This window comes from Lygodium microphyllum, chromosome 25 (assembly GCF_053477565.2).
Source record: "Lygodium microphyllum isolate KBCC chromosome 25, Lygodium_microphyllum_v1.1.10, whole genome shotgun sequence".
Lineage (NCBI taxonomy): Eukaryota > Viridiplantae > Streptophyta > Polypodiopsida > Schizaeales > Lygodiaceae > Lygodium > Lygodium microphyllum.
Window position 1 is genome coordinate 1,707,093 of NC_141159.1, and position 18,160 is coordinate 1,725,252.

The 18,160-nt window shown below is 40.3% G+C and overlaps 1 protein-coding gene across 1 annotated transcript; it reads left to right on the forward strand.

Annotated features, from left to right (window-relative positions):
- The first annotated feature begins 3,947 nt into the window (after positions 1-3,947).
- LOC148013831 (uncharacterized) lies at positions 3,948-8,561 on the forward strand. The gene is made up of 3 exons (XM_087666424.1): positions 3,948-6,710; positions 7,081-7,662; positions 7,783-8,561. Exons 1-3 carry the CDS (start codon positions 3,980-3,982, stop codon positions 8,217-8,219), a joined length of 3,750 nt encoding a protein of 1,249 aa, XP_087522550.1. The 5' UTR covers positions 3,948-3,979; the 3' UTR covers positions 8,220-8,561.
- Positions 8,562-18,160: the final 9,599 nt, after the last annotated feature.

Sequence of the window (18,160 nt, forward strand, 5' to 3'; positions counted from 1 at the left end):
TTATGGAACCCTAATTATTGCTGATCAATGTTGTACTTGGGCCATACTTTGATGATGGAAATGCACCTACACCTTAATTTGAAAATAGCATGGGCTCCGAGACAAGAGGGGTGTGCAACGTTCCACCTCAAGCCGGGTTGTGCACCCCTTCAGGGTCTTAATCGAGAAGGGAGGGTCACCTCTCTTTTGTCTTCCCGACTCGCTTGACATCCGCTTTTCCTCGCGGGAACGAACATAGCAAGTACATTCTAATGGCTAATCAAATAAGGATGCTATGCATTCACTAAAAAAGCCTTTGAACCTTCAATGAAATGCAAGTGGGTATTGGAAAATGACTGAATTGAAAAGGCTATGGATAGGGCATTACCCTTTTGCAGTGACTCACTACTTTTACAATGTTCCCACTTACCATTTTCATTATTATTTCAATCCTATAGCATCAATGCTCAACCATCAACAAAAATCCAAGTCAAGTAGGCAATGAGTAGCATTTATACAATCAATTAAGCTTCAACATTTGAATGGGTAGAAAAGAACTCATCAAACAATCATAATCAGTCCTCAGCTGGTCCTCGACTGAATTCTACATGCCTCCAATAGGAATTAAGAGATTCTACTACACTTAATCTCTCTTATGAACAATAGGACTGGTTCAACAATTGGATAAAAGAGAGATTAAGCTAAAAGTACCAGAATTACCTCTTTAATGCTAATGGGAAGTAGTGGATGAATCCAATCAATCAGCCTTCAGCATACGACCCCATCAATAGACCAAGATTTAAATCAATAAGACCAACCTTCAAGAAGAATTTGTCCAATATGATTGCTCCCAAGTAATCTTCAGCTCCCGATCAATAAGATTACTCCAATGCAATCAAAAGAAGTCAATGACTTGATAGGAATCCACAATAGCTTGTTGGAGAAGATCCTTTGCGCTTTAATGAGTGTAAATTCTCATTAGAATCATGGATTCCATGAATTTTCAGATGTTGCCATGTTCAAGAGACTAAAAATGCTTTCAAACTTGAAGAAATTCTTCAATGTAAGCCCAATCTTTGAGGAATACCTTGAACTGAACCTTCTTGGGGTTGTAAGCAACAAAAGCCCCATGAATTGAAGCCTTATTGAAGCAAAATTTGATGAAGATTGATGGCTGCCATATTTTTCCCAATTCTGAGATGAAGAAATTGCTTCGACCTTGCTTCAATGTTGTCAATGGATTAAAGCTACGTGCATAAGCAAGCTCTAGCCTGAGTGAGTTGCCACCAAGGCTCCCTTCATTTGCTTCAGGAAATCGGAGATTCTCTGTTGCTATCTAAAACTATCAATAATAGGGTTCCATGGGAGAGAAGAAAGTTCATAATAGAGAGAAATCTTGCCAAAGCTTGAAGGAGACCAATAGTCAAATGCTTTAGAGCATTATTCATGGTTAACTGAAGCACCATAGCTCATTTTATGGATGATATATGTAGGAATATGAAGCAGGCGCAATTCACGCTACTGCCTACTGCTGTGTTTCTGGTCCAGAATGAAACATAGTGTGACATTCCACCATTCCCTAGAAAACTTGAGAGATGGAGAACAAGGCTATGAAGTCCTTTGGTAAGAAAGAGATCACGGGCAAAAATTTGATCAACCTTTGGCCATGGATTCTTGAGAGAAGCTTGAAAGGAAAGGGAAGAACTCATGTTCTTGAAAAAGTAACTCAAGTTTAAACCAAACTAAGTCATGTAACCCTCATTTTGTTCAACTCTCTTCATTTTTGGATCAAAATTGAGCCACGACCTGCTAAAATTGACTGGAAGCCATTACCCATTGGTTCATGCCAAGAATCTCCATCTTAGTCACGGTTTGTGACAGATCTCCATGTCAGACCACGATTATGGAAGAACTAACTCCCGTAACTAAATTTTAACTGCGGTTTTCAATTCCTAGTCGCTGCAACTAGATCTAATACATGAAAATGACTTCTGATAGGATCTAAACTAATGCTCTTATACCAATGTAATAAAGCTAAATTCCACAGCAAGCTTTTAACCTGAGAATAGAAGAAATAAACATAAAATGTCAAGTAGCCATAGCCAAGGTGGCTTGGCAAGAAATGATATTACCAATGTTGGTTGAGAATCAAATGATGAGAGGCTGCAACAAGGTATGTACCCCAAGCTATGGTGACCAAGAGTATTCACCCTTTTAGATGGTGGGAGCTTGAAACCTCAAACAAGTACTGTTTGTAAAATGGCAAAAAGATGCTACATATATTACACCTCCATCTTTTATACTTACCCTAGACTAAGTCATTTATGCTTTATTACAATTCTTGATGGTTTTGAATGATTTAAGTTGAGCTAAAGACTTTATGATGACTATTTGTTAACCCTCTATTAACTGTTTATAGAGCCTTTGACTTTGTTTTGTTTTGTTTTGTATGCCTCCGTAAGTGTTATGTTGGATGATGTGTAGCTTGGAAAAGTTTCCTAACCTTGGAAAGAGATGAATACAAGTTCAAAATAGCTCGAAGAAGTAGCTACTGAAGACTCAAAGTAAATATTGAAGTGACAGTGGCATTATTAAGCTATGAAGGGACACTGTAGTAGTCTTGGTGACTTTTCATAGTAGACATACCTCTTGGGAGGGGTATCCACTACCTGAGGGGTTATGGATGATTATTATTGATTATCCCATTGTACTATTGAGAGAGAGCATGCATGATAGAGAGAGAGATGGAGTGAGAGAGAGCAAAAGTTATGAAAATGAATGTATCTATGAGTGAGAAATTGTGAGAGAAATCTATGGAACATTTGTTGGTATGAGATGATTTCCATTCAAAGTGGTGTATTCTCTTGTATCTTTATGGTATCTTGATGAATTCTATGAAGAATATGAATAGCATAATTATATTTGTTCAAGTTAAAGCCGTGGGAGAATTGTTTCCATGAAGCTGCGTGAAGATTTCTTGTTCTTAGTGTTCTTTTCTTTGTTGTGGTCACACCAAATACGAAAAAGATGTTTGTTGATGATACAAGATAGATTTTCTTGTAATAGATTCCCCATTTTCTTGGCGTTCCTTTTGGGGCTCCACATTCCATTGATGCTTTCACCACTACTCCACGGAGAATCTATCATGACAGTCAATTCAGCAAGGATGCTCACTCACTCCTCTAAGCCTCACTAAGCTCGAAAGAATGGCTATGGCTTTAAAGGCATTAGAAAAGGAAGACGCCCTTTTAGTTAAAGGATAACAACAAAGAAGATAATGGTTGTTTTCTTAATCTCAACCCAAATTGATAATCCGATATTGCAACTTGGTGAAGGAGGTGTAAGTCATGACTTGAGAATGTCAATAATTTGCACATTAGTTTGCAAACTTATGAAGGGACATGTGACGAGGGTCCAAAGGCTCTGAATACATGGAGTGACAATGTAGTGATATCACAGCCAACTCTTAATAGTAAGCAACCGCCCAATATATGTATATATAATGTACCTTCCATTTAGGAGAAATGATTATGTAGAGCTATATATAGGAACTCACAATAGTAACATGATTATCGAAAGCAACCCTATATAAATCTTTGCATGCCTACCTATAGATAGACTGGATCTCTCTTTCGCATGGGAATGTCAATAAAGCGGAAAACGTAAACCTTTCGAACGCCCTGGTCCCCCGTTTGTGCACATTGCTTTCGTAGAGACTTTATGCAAAGGCAGCCATGGCTTTGAGGTTCACTATCATGGCGTTGAGGTTCACTATCATGGCACACTTCTCTCCTGTTGTCAGGTCATTGAGGCAAATGAATTCTGAGCAAACTCTGAGCTCTGACTTACATCTTGTTTTTCTCTTCACAGCTCTAAAACGAGTCACTGGTGGTCACTTCCGACTTCTTTTTAATCTCCACCCCCTCTCAATTTTGCACTCAAATGCACTACTCCCACTTGGAAACTGAGAGATCCTATCATCACAAGAGATTCAGAGAGTATGAAGCTCTATGGAGTATGCCTTAACCAGGCTACACTGGCTCTGCTGATCATCACTTCACTTGTATTTCCTGCACCAGGGGCACAAGCTGAAACAGTACCTGTCCAAGAGCTGCCGATCGGTCCAACATTGCTTGATCATCCAACTGCTTCCATTCACATTGGCCACAGAGGAGCACGGCTTCACAGAGCGAGCGAAACTGTGATGCTTACTGCGCTGAGGGTGCTCAGTGACTTCAAGAGCTCACTGAACAACAGCATTGCACTCTCAAGCTGGAGGACAAATGTGTCCCTCCATCATAATACTAGAGGTGAATTAATGCAGTACTGCCATTGGCAAGGGGTTACCTGCGATCCCCAAGGGACAGGTCAAGTGGTGAGATTGCAGCTGCCAGGATTGGGGCTGCGGGGTACTATCACTAGCACCCTAGCCAATCTCACCCAGCTCAAGGTCCTGGATTTGTCGCATAACATGCTGACTGGCCGCCTGCCTCCGATTTGGCCGGGACGTCTAAGGACGCTGAGCCTGTCCAATAACAGTTTTTATGGGCAAATACCCCTGTCATTAGGCAGGCTATGGGGGTTGAAGGAGCTGCATTTAGATGATAACTGGCTCCATGGAGGCATACCAGCTGAACTGGCAAACTGCAGTCAGTTGGAAGTGCTCCAGCTGTCACAGAACAACTTGACTGGTAGAATCCCCCCTGTCTTAGGTGACCTGGCTCAATTGCAAGTCCTGCTTCTCTGGTTCAATCATCTGGATGGGGAGCTGCCAGCATCACTAGGCAATTGCTCCCAACTGTTTCAGTTTGAAGCTTCTATCAACTGGAATATTAGGGGCAGCATACCTCCGGAGTATGGCCGCCTCCGGAACCTGCTCCTGTTGCACCTTTTCGAGAGCCAGCTCTCTGGTGCATTGCCCCCAGCCCTGAAAAATTGCACCGGACTGTTGGACCTCTCACTCTTTTCCAACCACCTCTCAGGTGAGCTACCTTCAGTACTGCTGGGTGCACTCTCTCAACTACAGGTACTGAACCTTCACAACAACAGTTTCACAGGACCAATCCCAACGTCGCTTGGCAACTGCTCAAGTCTCACTGAAGTGGATCTTTCCCTCAACTTCCTGTCCGGCAGCATTCCCAGCGAGTTGAGTTCCATATCCTTCCAGTCATTGCAAACTGATGATCCATACGACAATGTTGCGGGACCATATGCTGGCACTCTGAGCCTGCGCAATAATTCGCTTAGCAGAGATATACCCACTGCTTTGGGCAATTGCTCTGGGCTGAGGATGCTGTATTTGAACTTCAACAATCTAGATGGTGCCATTCCAGCAGGCTTGGAAAATCTGGCAAACCTAAGGCAGTTTTATCTGACAGGAAACAAACTGACAGGGCATATTCCTCCCACATTCGGCAATCTTTCAAAGCTGCAGGAGTTATACTTAAACCTCAATAGCTTGAGTGGGAGCATTCCACAGGTACTGACTAAAATGGCAAACCTGTCCACTTTGGACTTGGGTAGTAACCGGCTGGAGGGATCCATTCCTCCCAGTATAGGGTTCATGACTGCTTTGCAGTCTCTAGTTCTTCTTAAAAATAGGTTGTCTGGCTTTCTTCCATTGACCCTTGGTAATTGTACACGATTGCAGCGATTAGAGCTCAATTCAAACTCACTTGGTGGAACACTAACATCCCCCCTTTCCAAACTTCTCCAGCTGAACACATTGAATTTATCTGACAACAACTTCTCCGATCACTTGTTGCCAACATTGTTCACAAACCTCTCACAAGTATTTAGCTTGTCTTTGGGGCACAACCAAATCCGTGGTGTCATTCCCGCAACCATTGGTAACCTTTCCAATCTTCAACTATTGAACCTCCATGGCAATCATCTTACAGGGACTGTCCCACATGAGTTAGGTGCTCTCACTCATCTCTTTGAGCTGGATTTCGGCTACAATGCCTTACAAGGCCTCATACCCTCACAATTAGGGAACCTCCAGGCTTTAAGACGCCTGCATCTGCAATGCAACTCACTTTCAGGTCCTATTCCTGGCAGCCTTAGCAAGTGCCAAAACTTGGAGGAGGTTGATTTGTCGCACAACAATCTCACTGGTCCCATACTTGCCCCCTTTCGAAATCTTCAAATAAGTCTCCTGCTATCTCACAACTTGCTCACCGGCGCAATCCCACACGAAGTAGGAGAAATGACTCTCATACAGAAGGTCGACTTGTCTGCAAACCAATTGTATGGTGAGATACCCCAGAGCTTTGCTGATTGCATCGCTCTTCAAATACTGAACCTTTCATCAAACGTCCTGAGTGGATCAATCCCTGCAGCATTGGGAGAGCTGAAAAATCTTCTCTATTTGAACCTATCAATCAACAATTTGTCAGGACAAATACCATCCGAGCTTGCTGCCATGCAAGAGCTTAAGTTCTTTGATGTTTCTCACAATCAACTAGTAGGTGCCATTCCTGCTACAGCAACCTTCAGTCATCTTCCTGCTGCATCATTTTCGGACAATGCAGGCCTTTGTGGTCCGCCACTTCCAGTGATCTGCAGTTCAGCATCAAACCACACATCTGCAATCAGGAGCCCAAAAGTTATAATATATGCCATTGTGGGTGGTGTCTTAGCACTCGCAATATTCATATGTGGCCTGTTAGCATGGCGTCATCGGACTTTGCTTATCTCAAACCTCCAACCAAATATGATCCACCTCCAAGGTAATACTTTACGAACAACGATGTGTAATCTGCATCACGATCAGATCAAATTTGAAGTCCTCTCAACTCTCCTTGCTAAGCAGTGAAATGCACAATCCTCTAGAATCTCCTTGTTAAGTAATATTGAACTGCACGAGGTCTAACCATTATCTAGTGTACATAGAAATGCAGAGTACATTCACTCTCTACTTACTGCTACCTTAAATTCTTAGTTCTTTCAGACAGAACGAGGGTAGATGACCTTAAAGGCTCATAATACAACCTATCATACATAGTGATCTTTCCTCAACTAGAGTTTAGGTCGAACGTTTTTAATGGTGACATGATTGTTTTCTGAAAAGAATGCTGATTCTTGTTCAACATGATGCAGACCCGTTAACGAAAATGTCACTCCGAGTCTCAGCCGTTGAGCTTTATGCTGCAACTGGGGGGTACAGTGACAGCAATCTTCTGGGAAGAGGAGGCAGCAGCAAAGTGTACAAGGGAATTCTACGAGATGGAAGGGTTGTAGCCATTAAAAAATTCGATGTGGAGGGCAATCACGACGAAGCAGAGCGCGAATTTTACAAAGAATGTGAGATTCTGGGAAAGATTAGGCATAGAAATCTGGTACCAATCCTAAGTGCCTGCTGCAATCTTGAAGTCAAGGTCCTAGTCCTTGAATATATGGTTAATGGTAGCCTAGAACAGCTCATGACTGCCAACGACTACCATAAACTCGAATGGGATCAAGTATTGGATATAGCACTGGATGTTGGGAAAGCATTAGTGTACTTGCATCACGATTGCGACGTGCCTATCATACACTGTGATTTGAAGCCAAGCAATATACTCCTTGATGGAGATTTCACTGCTCATGTGGCAGATTTTGGGATAGCAAAACTCATGACCTGCAGCACAGCCATTCATTCATCCTCTCATTTCAGGGGCTCTATTGGATATGTTGCACCAGGTTAACTATTGCTTTCTTTCATATACGCCATGATCATTGTGCCTCTTACAGCATCCACCATTAACTATGCCTCGGCTCTCAACATGGTTATCTATTTTCTAACACTTGATTTATGTGCAGAGTGTACTGAACTTTCCCACTACTCAGCCAAGGGAGATGTCTACAGCTTTGGAGTGATTCTACTCTGCATGCTAACACGAAAGCAACCGACAAGCGAAGTTTTTCACCATGGGATAGACATGCCCAACTGGGTGAGAAGGTTTTTGCCAGATGAATACCTGGAAGTACTAGACTCCAGCCTACGTGCTCGAGTTGAGGCAGCGGGGCGTGAAATAGAGGTGTTGCTTGTCCTGAAAGTGGCTCTTCAGTGCACAAGACGGAACCCTGCGAGCCGGCCATCATCAAAGCAAGTTCTAGACATGCTGTTGAGGATGAGGGATAGCCACTATACCGCTAACCTGTGGCGTCTCAATGAGGTGATACAACTAGATCAGGAAAACACAATCAGACACCGGCATCATCATTTTGGAGGGAGTAAGGATCATCAATGCAGCTAAAATAGGTTACAGTACTTATCAATCAATCCAATACATTTGTCTGAAATCACACCCTAGCTTTGAAACTGAATGTGATTAAAAGATGGATGGAAGGTTAGCATTATCATCCAAACATCAAATCAATTCTCATAATTATGCCTTGTGCATCATTGCTTGGGCTTCATGCAATTTATATCTTGAAGCCCAACCCAGCTTGTGCATGAATATGCTTTGTCATCTTGCTTCATATATGATCTTGCATGCAGTCCAAACTATCTATTGATTGGGCTTTTGCTTTATGCATGATTTTGCATAAAGCCTGAATGATGTGCATCATATAATGTATATACAAACGTTGTGATAAAAACATGCCACTGCCTCATACTCATAAATGATGTACTGTGGAGATCTCATAACCTACCATGTCTTAAGATGTAATAACCATGATACTAAAGACCAATATAGAAAACGCAATTAATTGCAAGCACCTAGTACATTTAAAAAAATCTTTTACTCCATGTGATATGGTATGACATGACAGTCATCCCAATGGCAAAAATGGCATAAACATGGGTTGCATGAGGTTATCAACATGCATTTCCTATAAACTACACAGGCAATTATTTCCATGTCCCCTTATGTGTAATTGTCGCGCCACATATTGTGGAATATAAGAAATGATTTGATTTGACCAACCAAAAACTAGTCCCATCTCCTCTCTCTTCTATTCCTTTTATTTGCATTACATGGCATGCCAAGAACTTCGGCATAATAGCCTTTAACTAGCCATTTCATAAGTGGGCCATGTCAACTACCTAGCTACTACACCTTCCCCCCTAAAAAGGGTGTGGATTGAGTGGAGTACAATGATTGTACTTTTTTGGAATCTTCCATGAATGGGATTATCATGGGGGTGGTTGGCTTGGTTTGGAGGGAAAATTTTCCTCTTTCCTTTTGTGTATGCTAATTGTCTTGTGCATGCGTGATCATTTGCTCCAGATGAGCTCTTGTGGCTATTTTTTGAGATCTACTATAGCTTACGATGTAAATTGGTAGTTTCATGATGTGGTGGTGATTCATGCACGTGGTGTAAACTGGTAGTTGTATTGTCATGCTGCTGACGTGAATAGCTCGTTGTTGTGTGGGCTCACTTTGGTGTCTAATTTTTGTATAGGTGGCATGATTTGCTTCAAACCCAAGTTTGGTTTGGTTGTATGTTGTATTATCTTCTGTGTTACTATGTTGTGACATTTCTAGTGTATAGAATCTATATTTGTGTTTTTTAATGTTTGGGTGGTTGTTGCTTTACAGGACAAGGAGTTTGGTGTGTTAAGCTCCTAGTTCCTTTGATCTATTGTTGTTGGTTTATTACAAAGCGTTGGAGTTAGCTTTGTTCTTACATCTTTTTCTTTATTATCCTCAAGTTGAAGCTTAGTGTCATCTTGAAATGTCTAAAGTATGGTGTTATGCATTTAATGTAGGTGCTTGTTTGTGTGCCTTTGTCTAGGTATCTAGCCCTTTATGTATATTACCCGATCTTTTTTGTTATTTGATAGGGACTAAATGACTTCGATAGCCTTGGCCATCATATGGGAAAGTAGATACTCACCAAATCTCCTTGTTGTTGTTATTCTTTGTGTTTATGTTGTTGATAATATGCTCTCTTCTACCTCATTTCTGTCTGTTGTAAATTTTGGTGAGCCAATGATCTTATTAGTGTGGTGGTTTCGTTGAAAACTCTGCATACCACTCCATACTGTTAGCATATTGTGGATCTATTTTCATTGTGTCCAGATCTAGTGGAAAGATTGGGTATCTTCCATATATGGCTATGAAGGGGCTGATTTTGGTGGATGTATGTACTGATGTTCGGTATGTATGTGTAAAGTAAGGTCACATATCGTTCCACCTCGAATGGAGCGATCCATGTCCAGATCTAGTGGAAAGATTCGGTCTCTTCCATATATGGCTTTGAAGGGCCTGATTTTGGTGGATGTGTGTATTGATGTTCTGTATGCATGTGTAACGTAAGGTAGCATTTTGTCCCATCTCTAATGGAGGGGATGTATGTAGTTGGCCAACATAGGTTTTATTGATTTATTCAACCTTTTTGGTTGGCCATTTGTTTGCGGATGGTAAGGGGAGGAAAAAACTTGATATATGCCTATACTCTTTAACAAGATCTCCATGATTTCACTTCTAAATTGTTGTACTTGGTCTTGTGATGAATCGAGTGGCCAAGGGACTTGCTTGAGCTACTATGCCAAACACATACCATACACACAGGAGGAAGCTCACTCAAGAACACAAGAAGAGAGATGCAGGCCAAAACGTTTTATTGCTAGTTTCTTCTTCTTTTACACACAATACAATGTACACAAAGTACAGATACAATACAACATAAAGAAAAATGGCCTACTAATTTAAACAGTGCATAACTAACTATACTAATCGAGTAGTGCTATAACTATGCCAATTGTAAGTAGGTGCAAGAAACCAAATATAATAAGTGATAAGTCAGATTCTATCTAAGGATCATGATGACCACCTATGTGCTAAGTGTAGACGTGTGGATCCATCTAACTAGGTGGTCCATTGTCAATGTCTACATGTATTGAGCTTGCCATCTCAACACTTCTCCTCAAGCTCAATAGTATTTTTGTAACTCCAAGTAAGCTTCAAAAATTGAAGCTTCTGTGCACCCAATGCCTTTGTAAAAATGTCAACTATCAGATCCCATGTGTTGACATATACTAGGTTAATCTCTCCATCAAGTATCTTCTCTCTCACAAAGTGGTAATGCACCTCAATGTGTTTTGTCCTAGCATGGAGTACTAGGTCCCTAGCTCATTCCTAGCTAACTGTATGTTGCTCATGTTGTCACACTGAATGACAACTAGACTATCTCCCTACACATCCAAATTATCCAATAACTTTTGTAGCCATACCACCTCACATGCTACCATAACAACACCTCTATACTCGGTCTTTGTACTCGATAAAGTGACTGTAGATTGCTTTTTGCTACTCTACATAAGTTGTGCATTACCAAGGAAAAGCATGAATCCATTGGTAGATCTTTTGTCAAACATGCTACTAGCCCAAACTATATGGTATATCCAAATACATGTATATCCTTACCTGCCTTATATAATAGTCCATAATGCAAAGTGGACTTCACATACCTCAATATGCATCTAGCTGTATCCAAATGAGGATTTCTAGACATCTATATAAAGTGATTGACAAGGTCAATATCATAACTCAAGTCTTGCCTCGTGATAGTCATATAAATTAGGCTTCCTACTATCCACTTGAATATAGTAGGGTCTTCTATCTTAAGTCTAATATCAACACTCAACTTCACATTTTGCTCCAATGACACTAAAAGAGGCTTACATGATGTCATAATATACTTGGACAATATATCCAAGCCATATTGCATTGGGATAGCCATATACCATCATCATATCTATTATCCTCAATACCAAGCAAATACCTTAGCTCACCCAAATTCTTCATCTCAAACTCCTTCTTCAAATGGTCCTTAACTTTTATGATCCCACTATCACTGTCACCTGTAATAATCAAGTTATCCATATAGATGAGTCCTATGATAACCAAATTTGCATCTCCATTTCTTACATCAAGTGAGTGATTAGCATCAGAAATATAAAAGCCAATATTGACAAGATACTCTACGATCTTGTCAAACCATGCTTTGGGTGTTATTTCAATCCATAAAGTTGTCAAACCATGCTTTGGGTGTTATTTCAATCCATAAAGTTGTCAAACCATGCTCTAGGTGCTTATTTCTATGTTCAAAAGGATAGTCATGTAAATTAGGCTCCCTGCTATCCTCTTGAACATAGTTCTATCTCAACCCCAGTATCAACACTGAACTTCACATTTTGCTGCAATGACACTAAAAGAGGCTTATATGCTATCATACTATACTTGGACAATATATCAAAGCCATGCTGCCTTTAGGATAGCCATATACCATCATCATATCTAATCTCCTCAATACTAAGAAAGTGCCTTAGCTCTTGTGTGATAGTTAGTCCTTCTTGTCTATGTTGTCATGGGTCTTTTCTTTCTCTTCCAACCACCATAGCCATGCTCTAGATCCATGGATTAGAAATTGGTATTAGAGCCATGGTGAGCAAGGCTAAGCTCATCAAACGGTTCCTTCCTCTCCTCTTCATCTCTAGTTATCTCATTGTCAGCTCATGAGTTCATTTCTTACTCCAACTCCTCTCTTTCCTTCATGGCAGCCATAGCCAACCTGCACTAACCTTGCTTGGAGCTTTCATATCTCTCAAGTCAAGGCATATCTCACTAAACTTCCTTTTGTGGACCTCTTGCTCTACTTGGGGGACAACTTCCTATCACTTCAAACATCAATGTTACCCTGCTCTGACCTCAACATTATAGGAATTTATCATCGCTACAAGTTTTGTGCCTGTGCCTATTCATATGGCCTCTGCTCTCCCTGTATGCAATGTGATTCTCACTGAGCTCATAGGGTAACTAAAGTTCCATACTTGAGCTCTCTCCCATTCAAAGGGTTTTCAAAATGGTCATCTCTATGAGCTGCAATCAGTAAAAAACCAAGCCCCTGTCTTGAAACCCTAAACAGGAAGCCATAGCCATTTGGGTTGAAGCTCACTTCATTTTCTCACTCCTCTTAACTCATTCAAGTGTTTGCCACTTTAACTTGGTGCTCCACTTAGTTCCTAGCACTTCAAATCAGTAAGGAGGGGAGAAATCATCCAACAACATCAAGCTCAACATCAAGTTCTTCAAAGCATAGTATCTTTTGATACTCATTTTAGTGCTTCTTGGCACTTGTGTTTCTTAACACATCCAAGAACAACTCATTTGTTGGTTTTACTTCAATTCTTGTAATGACAAACATGAAGATTTTAATGTGGAATGCCCAATTGATTAAATCCCTTGTAAGCATCAATCTCATTGTAAAAAGATAGACATGCCTGAGTATACTCGCGGTAAGACCTCCTTCAAAATGTTTGAACTTGAGCAAATAGCCAAATTCAATGGTGAAGGCTTTCACACTTAGGAAAGGAAAGACAATGTACCATTGCATGAGGAAAGACCTCTAGGATCTATTTGAGGATGTTGTAGGAGATGTAAATGGCAAGAAGGAAGATGATGAAGATGGGTTCATTGAAGAAGTCCAAACCAAGACAAAAGAGTGGAAAAAGATGAACAACAAGGCTCTAGGCATCACTGCTAGGGGACTATTTGACGATGTATTGAACCATATCTCCGGTATCAAATATGCAAAAAAGGCATGGCCTGAGCTTGACAAGATTTTTGGAACTCAAGCTAAAAAGTCAAAAGTAAAACTACTAGTGCATTTCTATAAGGTAGATGTAAAGGATAGTTCTTCTATGACCATGCATATTAACAAGTTTACAAGCTTAAAAACTCAACTTGCAACTTTAAAGAAGAACATAGATGAGGATGAAGCCTTAGTAGTGCTACTGGCAAATGTAAATCAATAACTATATGAGAACTTGTGTCTACCCTAAGTAATGTTCCTAATCTCTCACTCAAAGACATTGAGCATTCTCTACTTGATGGAGAAAGTAAACTTAAAAACAAGGATGCAAAAGAAATCATGTTAAAGGACAACCTCTTGTACACCAAGGGAACTTATGGAGCAAAAGGACGTGGATGAGGATTCAACACCAACACCAAAGGATCGGGTAACATGTCATTATTGTGGTAAGATTGGGCATATGGCCACCTAGTGAATGTTTCCATAGGAAAAGAGCACAACAAGTGCAAAATGGTAGCCATCAAAATCAGTTCACGAATGAAGAAGATGCTTTTGCTATCGAAAACAACTTTGACAGATTGTTTTGAAGAAAGTTTCATTGTATCTTTCCCATAATTGATTTTGTTTCCCTTAGTGGATGTTGTTTCATAAAAACCCTTGCCAACGATGTATAGTTTCAAGCTTTAACTTGACTAGGTTGCCTAAGGGCTAGTCTCGTGGGGCATGTCATCATGTAGGGGGGGGGCAAAGGGCAGCAAGTGTAGGAACTCGTCATTTGAGGGGGGTGTTGAAAGATATGAAAAATGATGTATGCTCTAGGAAGAGATGCTCTTAGCCCATAAGCACAGTAAGGAGAGTGGAATAACCCAAAGGCTACGTAAGCATGTACTTCGTTCTTATGTAATGTCATTGTACTTTTTGTCCCTTCAGTCAGTGTCATTGTCTACACACACAAGATTGTGTTTATGAGTCCAAGCTTCTATCTTGGAACCTAATTCACTTGTGTGACAGCCAGTCCTTCTTGTCTATGGTATCATGAGTCTTTTCTTTCTCTTCCATCCACCATAGCCATGTTCTAGACCCATGCAATCTAACAAAGCCGCTAAAGATGCAGCTATATATTCAGCCTTTGTAGTGGAAATAGCAACACAACGTTGTTTCTTACTAGTCCAAGAAACAAGACAACCATTGATAAATAAACAATTTCCACTTGTAGAATGCATAGATAAGTGAGAGCTTGCCCAATCTACATCTGTATAACCCTAGAGTTGAACTGAATGCAGAGAATTAGAGTTTTGTTGGCACCAATAAACCAATCCAAAATCTCTAATGCCTTTCAAATACTTCAAAACTCATGTAGCTACGGTCCAATGATTAAGGCATGGAGAACTAAGATGTTATCCAAGAAAATTTGCAGCAAAAAAATGTCAAGGTGAGAATTTAAGCCAACAATTTGAAGACAACCAACAAGATTAGCATAAGGTTGATGTAATGCTAATTGTTCATCATTTTGCCAAAAGTGAGAGTCTTTGGAAAGCTCACAAGACAAGGAGTACTAGCAGGATGTGCAAAACCCAAACCAAACTTCTAAATAATATCTTCAATGAACTTTGTTTGACATAGTAATTAAATATTGTTTTCTTAATAGTGTTGAATCTGAATACCAAAAAATGAGTGTATGTCTCCAAGATCCACCATGTAAAACACAGAAGATAAAACCTTCTTTACTTGTTGAAGGAAGTTGAGATTGTTAGAAACAAGTATGGTATCATCCACACATAGAGCAAGAATAACAAAACTATCATTGCAGCACTTGACATATAAGTTAGGATCTAAAGAACAAGAGATAAAACCTTGTTTTGTAAGAAAGAGATCAATCTTTTGATACCAAGCTCGTGAAGATTGTTTGAGACCATAGAATGCCTGATGAAGTCTACAAGCAAGATTTTTCTTATGTTTGACTACATATCCCTCTAGTTGCTCCACATATATCTCTTTCTTTAAATCGCCATTAAGAAAAGCAGTTTTCACATCCATTTGGTGAACCTCCAAATCAAACTCAAGAACAAAAAACTAACAAGACTCAAATATTGGTAATACAAACAATAGGTGAGAAAGTTTCTTGATAATCAAGTCCTACAACTTGTGAGAAACCTTTGGCAACTAGCCTTGCTTTGAATTTGTTAAATGTTCCATCTGCTTTCGTTTTAGTCTTATAAACCCACTTGCATTTAATAGAAGTACGCCCAGGTGGTGACTAAGCTAGAACCCATGTATCTTTAGAGAGAAGAGATCCATACTCAGCTTCCATGGCCTCCTTCCATTGTTCCTTTTGTGGGGATGACATGGCATCACTATAAGAGACAGGGTTTGCAAAAATATGGAGACCATTCTCAAGAATATCAGCATCATAAACATGACAAGTACCATGCTCATTATCAATTGGAAGATCAACATAAAGATCAATGCCAAGGCCATCATCAACAATAATTGGTGTAGGTTGTGAATCCTGATTTGAAAATACAATATTATCCCATGAAGGAGGCTCATTATCATATAAAAAAGGAAAAGAAGTGACTAGTAACTTTGTATCATCAACATCTTCTAGTGACCACGTTTGCCCAACATCCTCCTAAGACCATGTGCTACCATAAGTTGCTCATTGAAAATAGCACAATGACTTATGATTACCTTCTTGGAAGATGGATCATAAAACTTGTATCCCTTAGAAAATTTTGAATATCCAATAAAAATAACTTTCAAACTAGCAAGATCAAGTTTTCTACAAGTCTCTTTGGGTACATGAATATAAGTAATATATCCAAAAGCTCAAAAATATGAAATAGAAGGAGTTTCGCCTGTCCAAGTAGTATTCGATATTTTACTAGGAGTAGTTGTAGGAAGATAATTTTGCACAAATTATGCTGTTAAGACTACTTCTGCCCAGAAACATCGAGATAAGCCAAAATGAATGAGTATACATCACATGGCATTGAGGATAGTCCTGTTTTTACATTTAGTATTACCATTCTATTAAGGAGAGTAGGGAACCATATATTCCTGATGAATACCCTAATTATTACAATAATAATCAAAATCATTTGAAATGTATTCTCCACCATTATCACTATGAAGTTTCTTGATGCGACAAATAGTATGAAGTTCTATAGCTTTTTAATATTTCTTAAAAGATAATAAAGCTTCTAATTTATGTGTAAGAGAGGGGGATTTAATAATGGGGAAATACTAGCTACACTGGTTGGTATATAAGGTGTTAGGGACTTGATTTTTGGCATCAGATTATAATACAAGTCTCCTTTCATCTTCATCTCTCTCTCTCCCAGCTTTCATGGCTTCTTTCTCTCTCTTTCTGTCTTTCTCTCTCCTTTTCTAGTCTTTCTCTCTCCTCATCACAGTCTTTCTCTATTGGGGAGACAAAAACTTGGATCATATGCATCTTGAAATCTTCCCAATCATGAAACTAGTGATTTTCTCTTTGAATAAATCTCCACCATGTGTGGGCAAAACCTTCCAGATGAAGGGAGGAAAAAATAATATTTGCCTCATCGGTACGGGGGTAAATGAGAAAATAGGCTTCCAATTTGGAGGTCCATTCCTCTAATTCAGCCGGGGATGAAGACTGCCCATTAAACTTAGTAAACATAATCTTGTTACGTAGCTCATTTGGGCCTTGCTATCCATGTATGCCATGTGCTACATGCTACCCATGTTGTGCTACCCATACATGCCTTACTATCCAAACCCTGGCTGTCCAAAATTTCCATAGGGGCCATGCTACCCATGCATTACATGAGGACCAAATTGCACATTAGGACCTTGCTGTCCAAAACAACCATGTTGCCCAAAACTGCCATGTGCATGCTGCCCATGTACACCTTGCATTCCATACTGCCCAAAATTTGCATTAGGCCCTTGCTGGCCATTCCCATGAGTGTGCATATAGCTTCCATTACAGGGGAGTTGTGGTCCCAAGGATGGGCTTGAAGGGTTCGTAATGGGGGAGGGAAGGATGGGTTCATCGTGTCGAGTAGAGCGCTCACCCGTCTCATAAGTGCTATGGGGAACACCATGGGTGCCACCAAAACCTTGTGGGCTATGCCCGATCTCCAAGGGGGGAGGGTAGTTGGCCTCACGGGGAAGGACATGCTCCTTGGGCCGATCCAAGGGGGTGCAATGGTGGGGATGAGGGCACCCATGTGCTCGATGAGTAAGTCCACCTTGGCCATCATCTCGGAATGACGATGATCTTGGTGGGTTTCCATCTCCCTATGGCGTTGTTCCAACTCTCAATGTCGTTTGGCATGACGGGTCTCATGTTGGCATAGAGTATGGTTGATCATAGAGAAGCGGTCCATCTCAAGGTCACCCTCTTTAAACATGTCTTCACGATCTTCTTGGGCTGAGCTAGGATCATTCATGAGGCATGGAAGTCCCTTATTTAATGTTGGAAGTCCTCTTGGGCCTTTGCTTTATCCTTGTGGCCTACCATCCCAAGTGTAGTCCACCAGACCCCTTGTTACAAAAATGGCAATATCTTGAGCTAGTAAGCTCCGATTTCCAAATTTTTTATTCAAATTAAATATCTTGATCTCCTCTACGAGGCTATGTAAAAATATCTCTGACAGTAAATGAT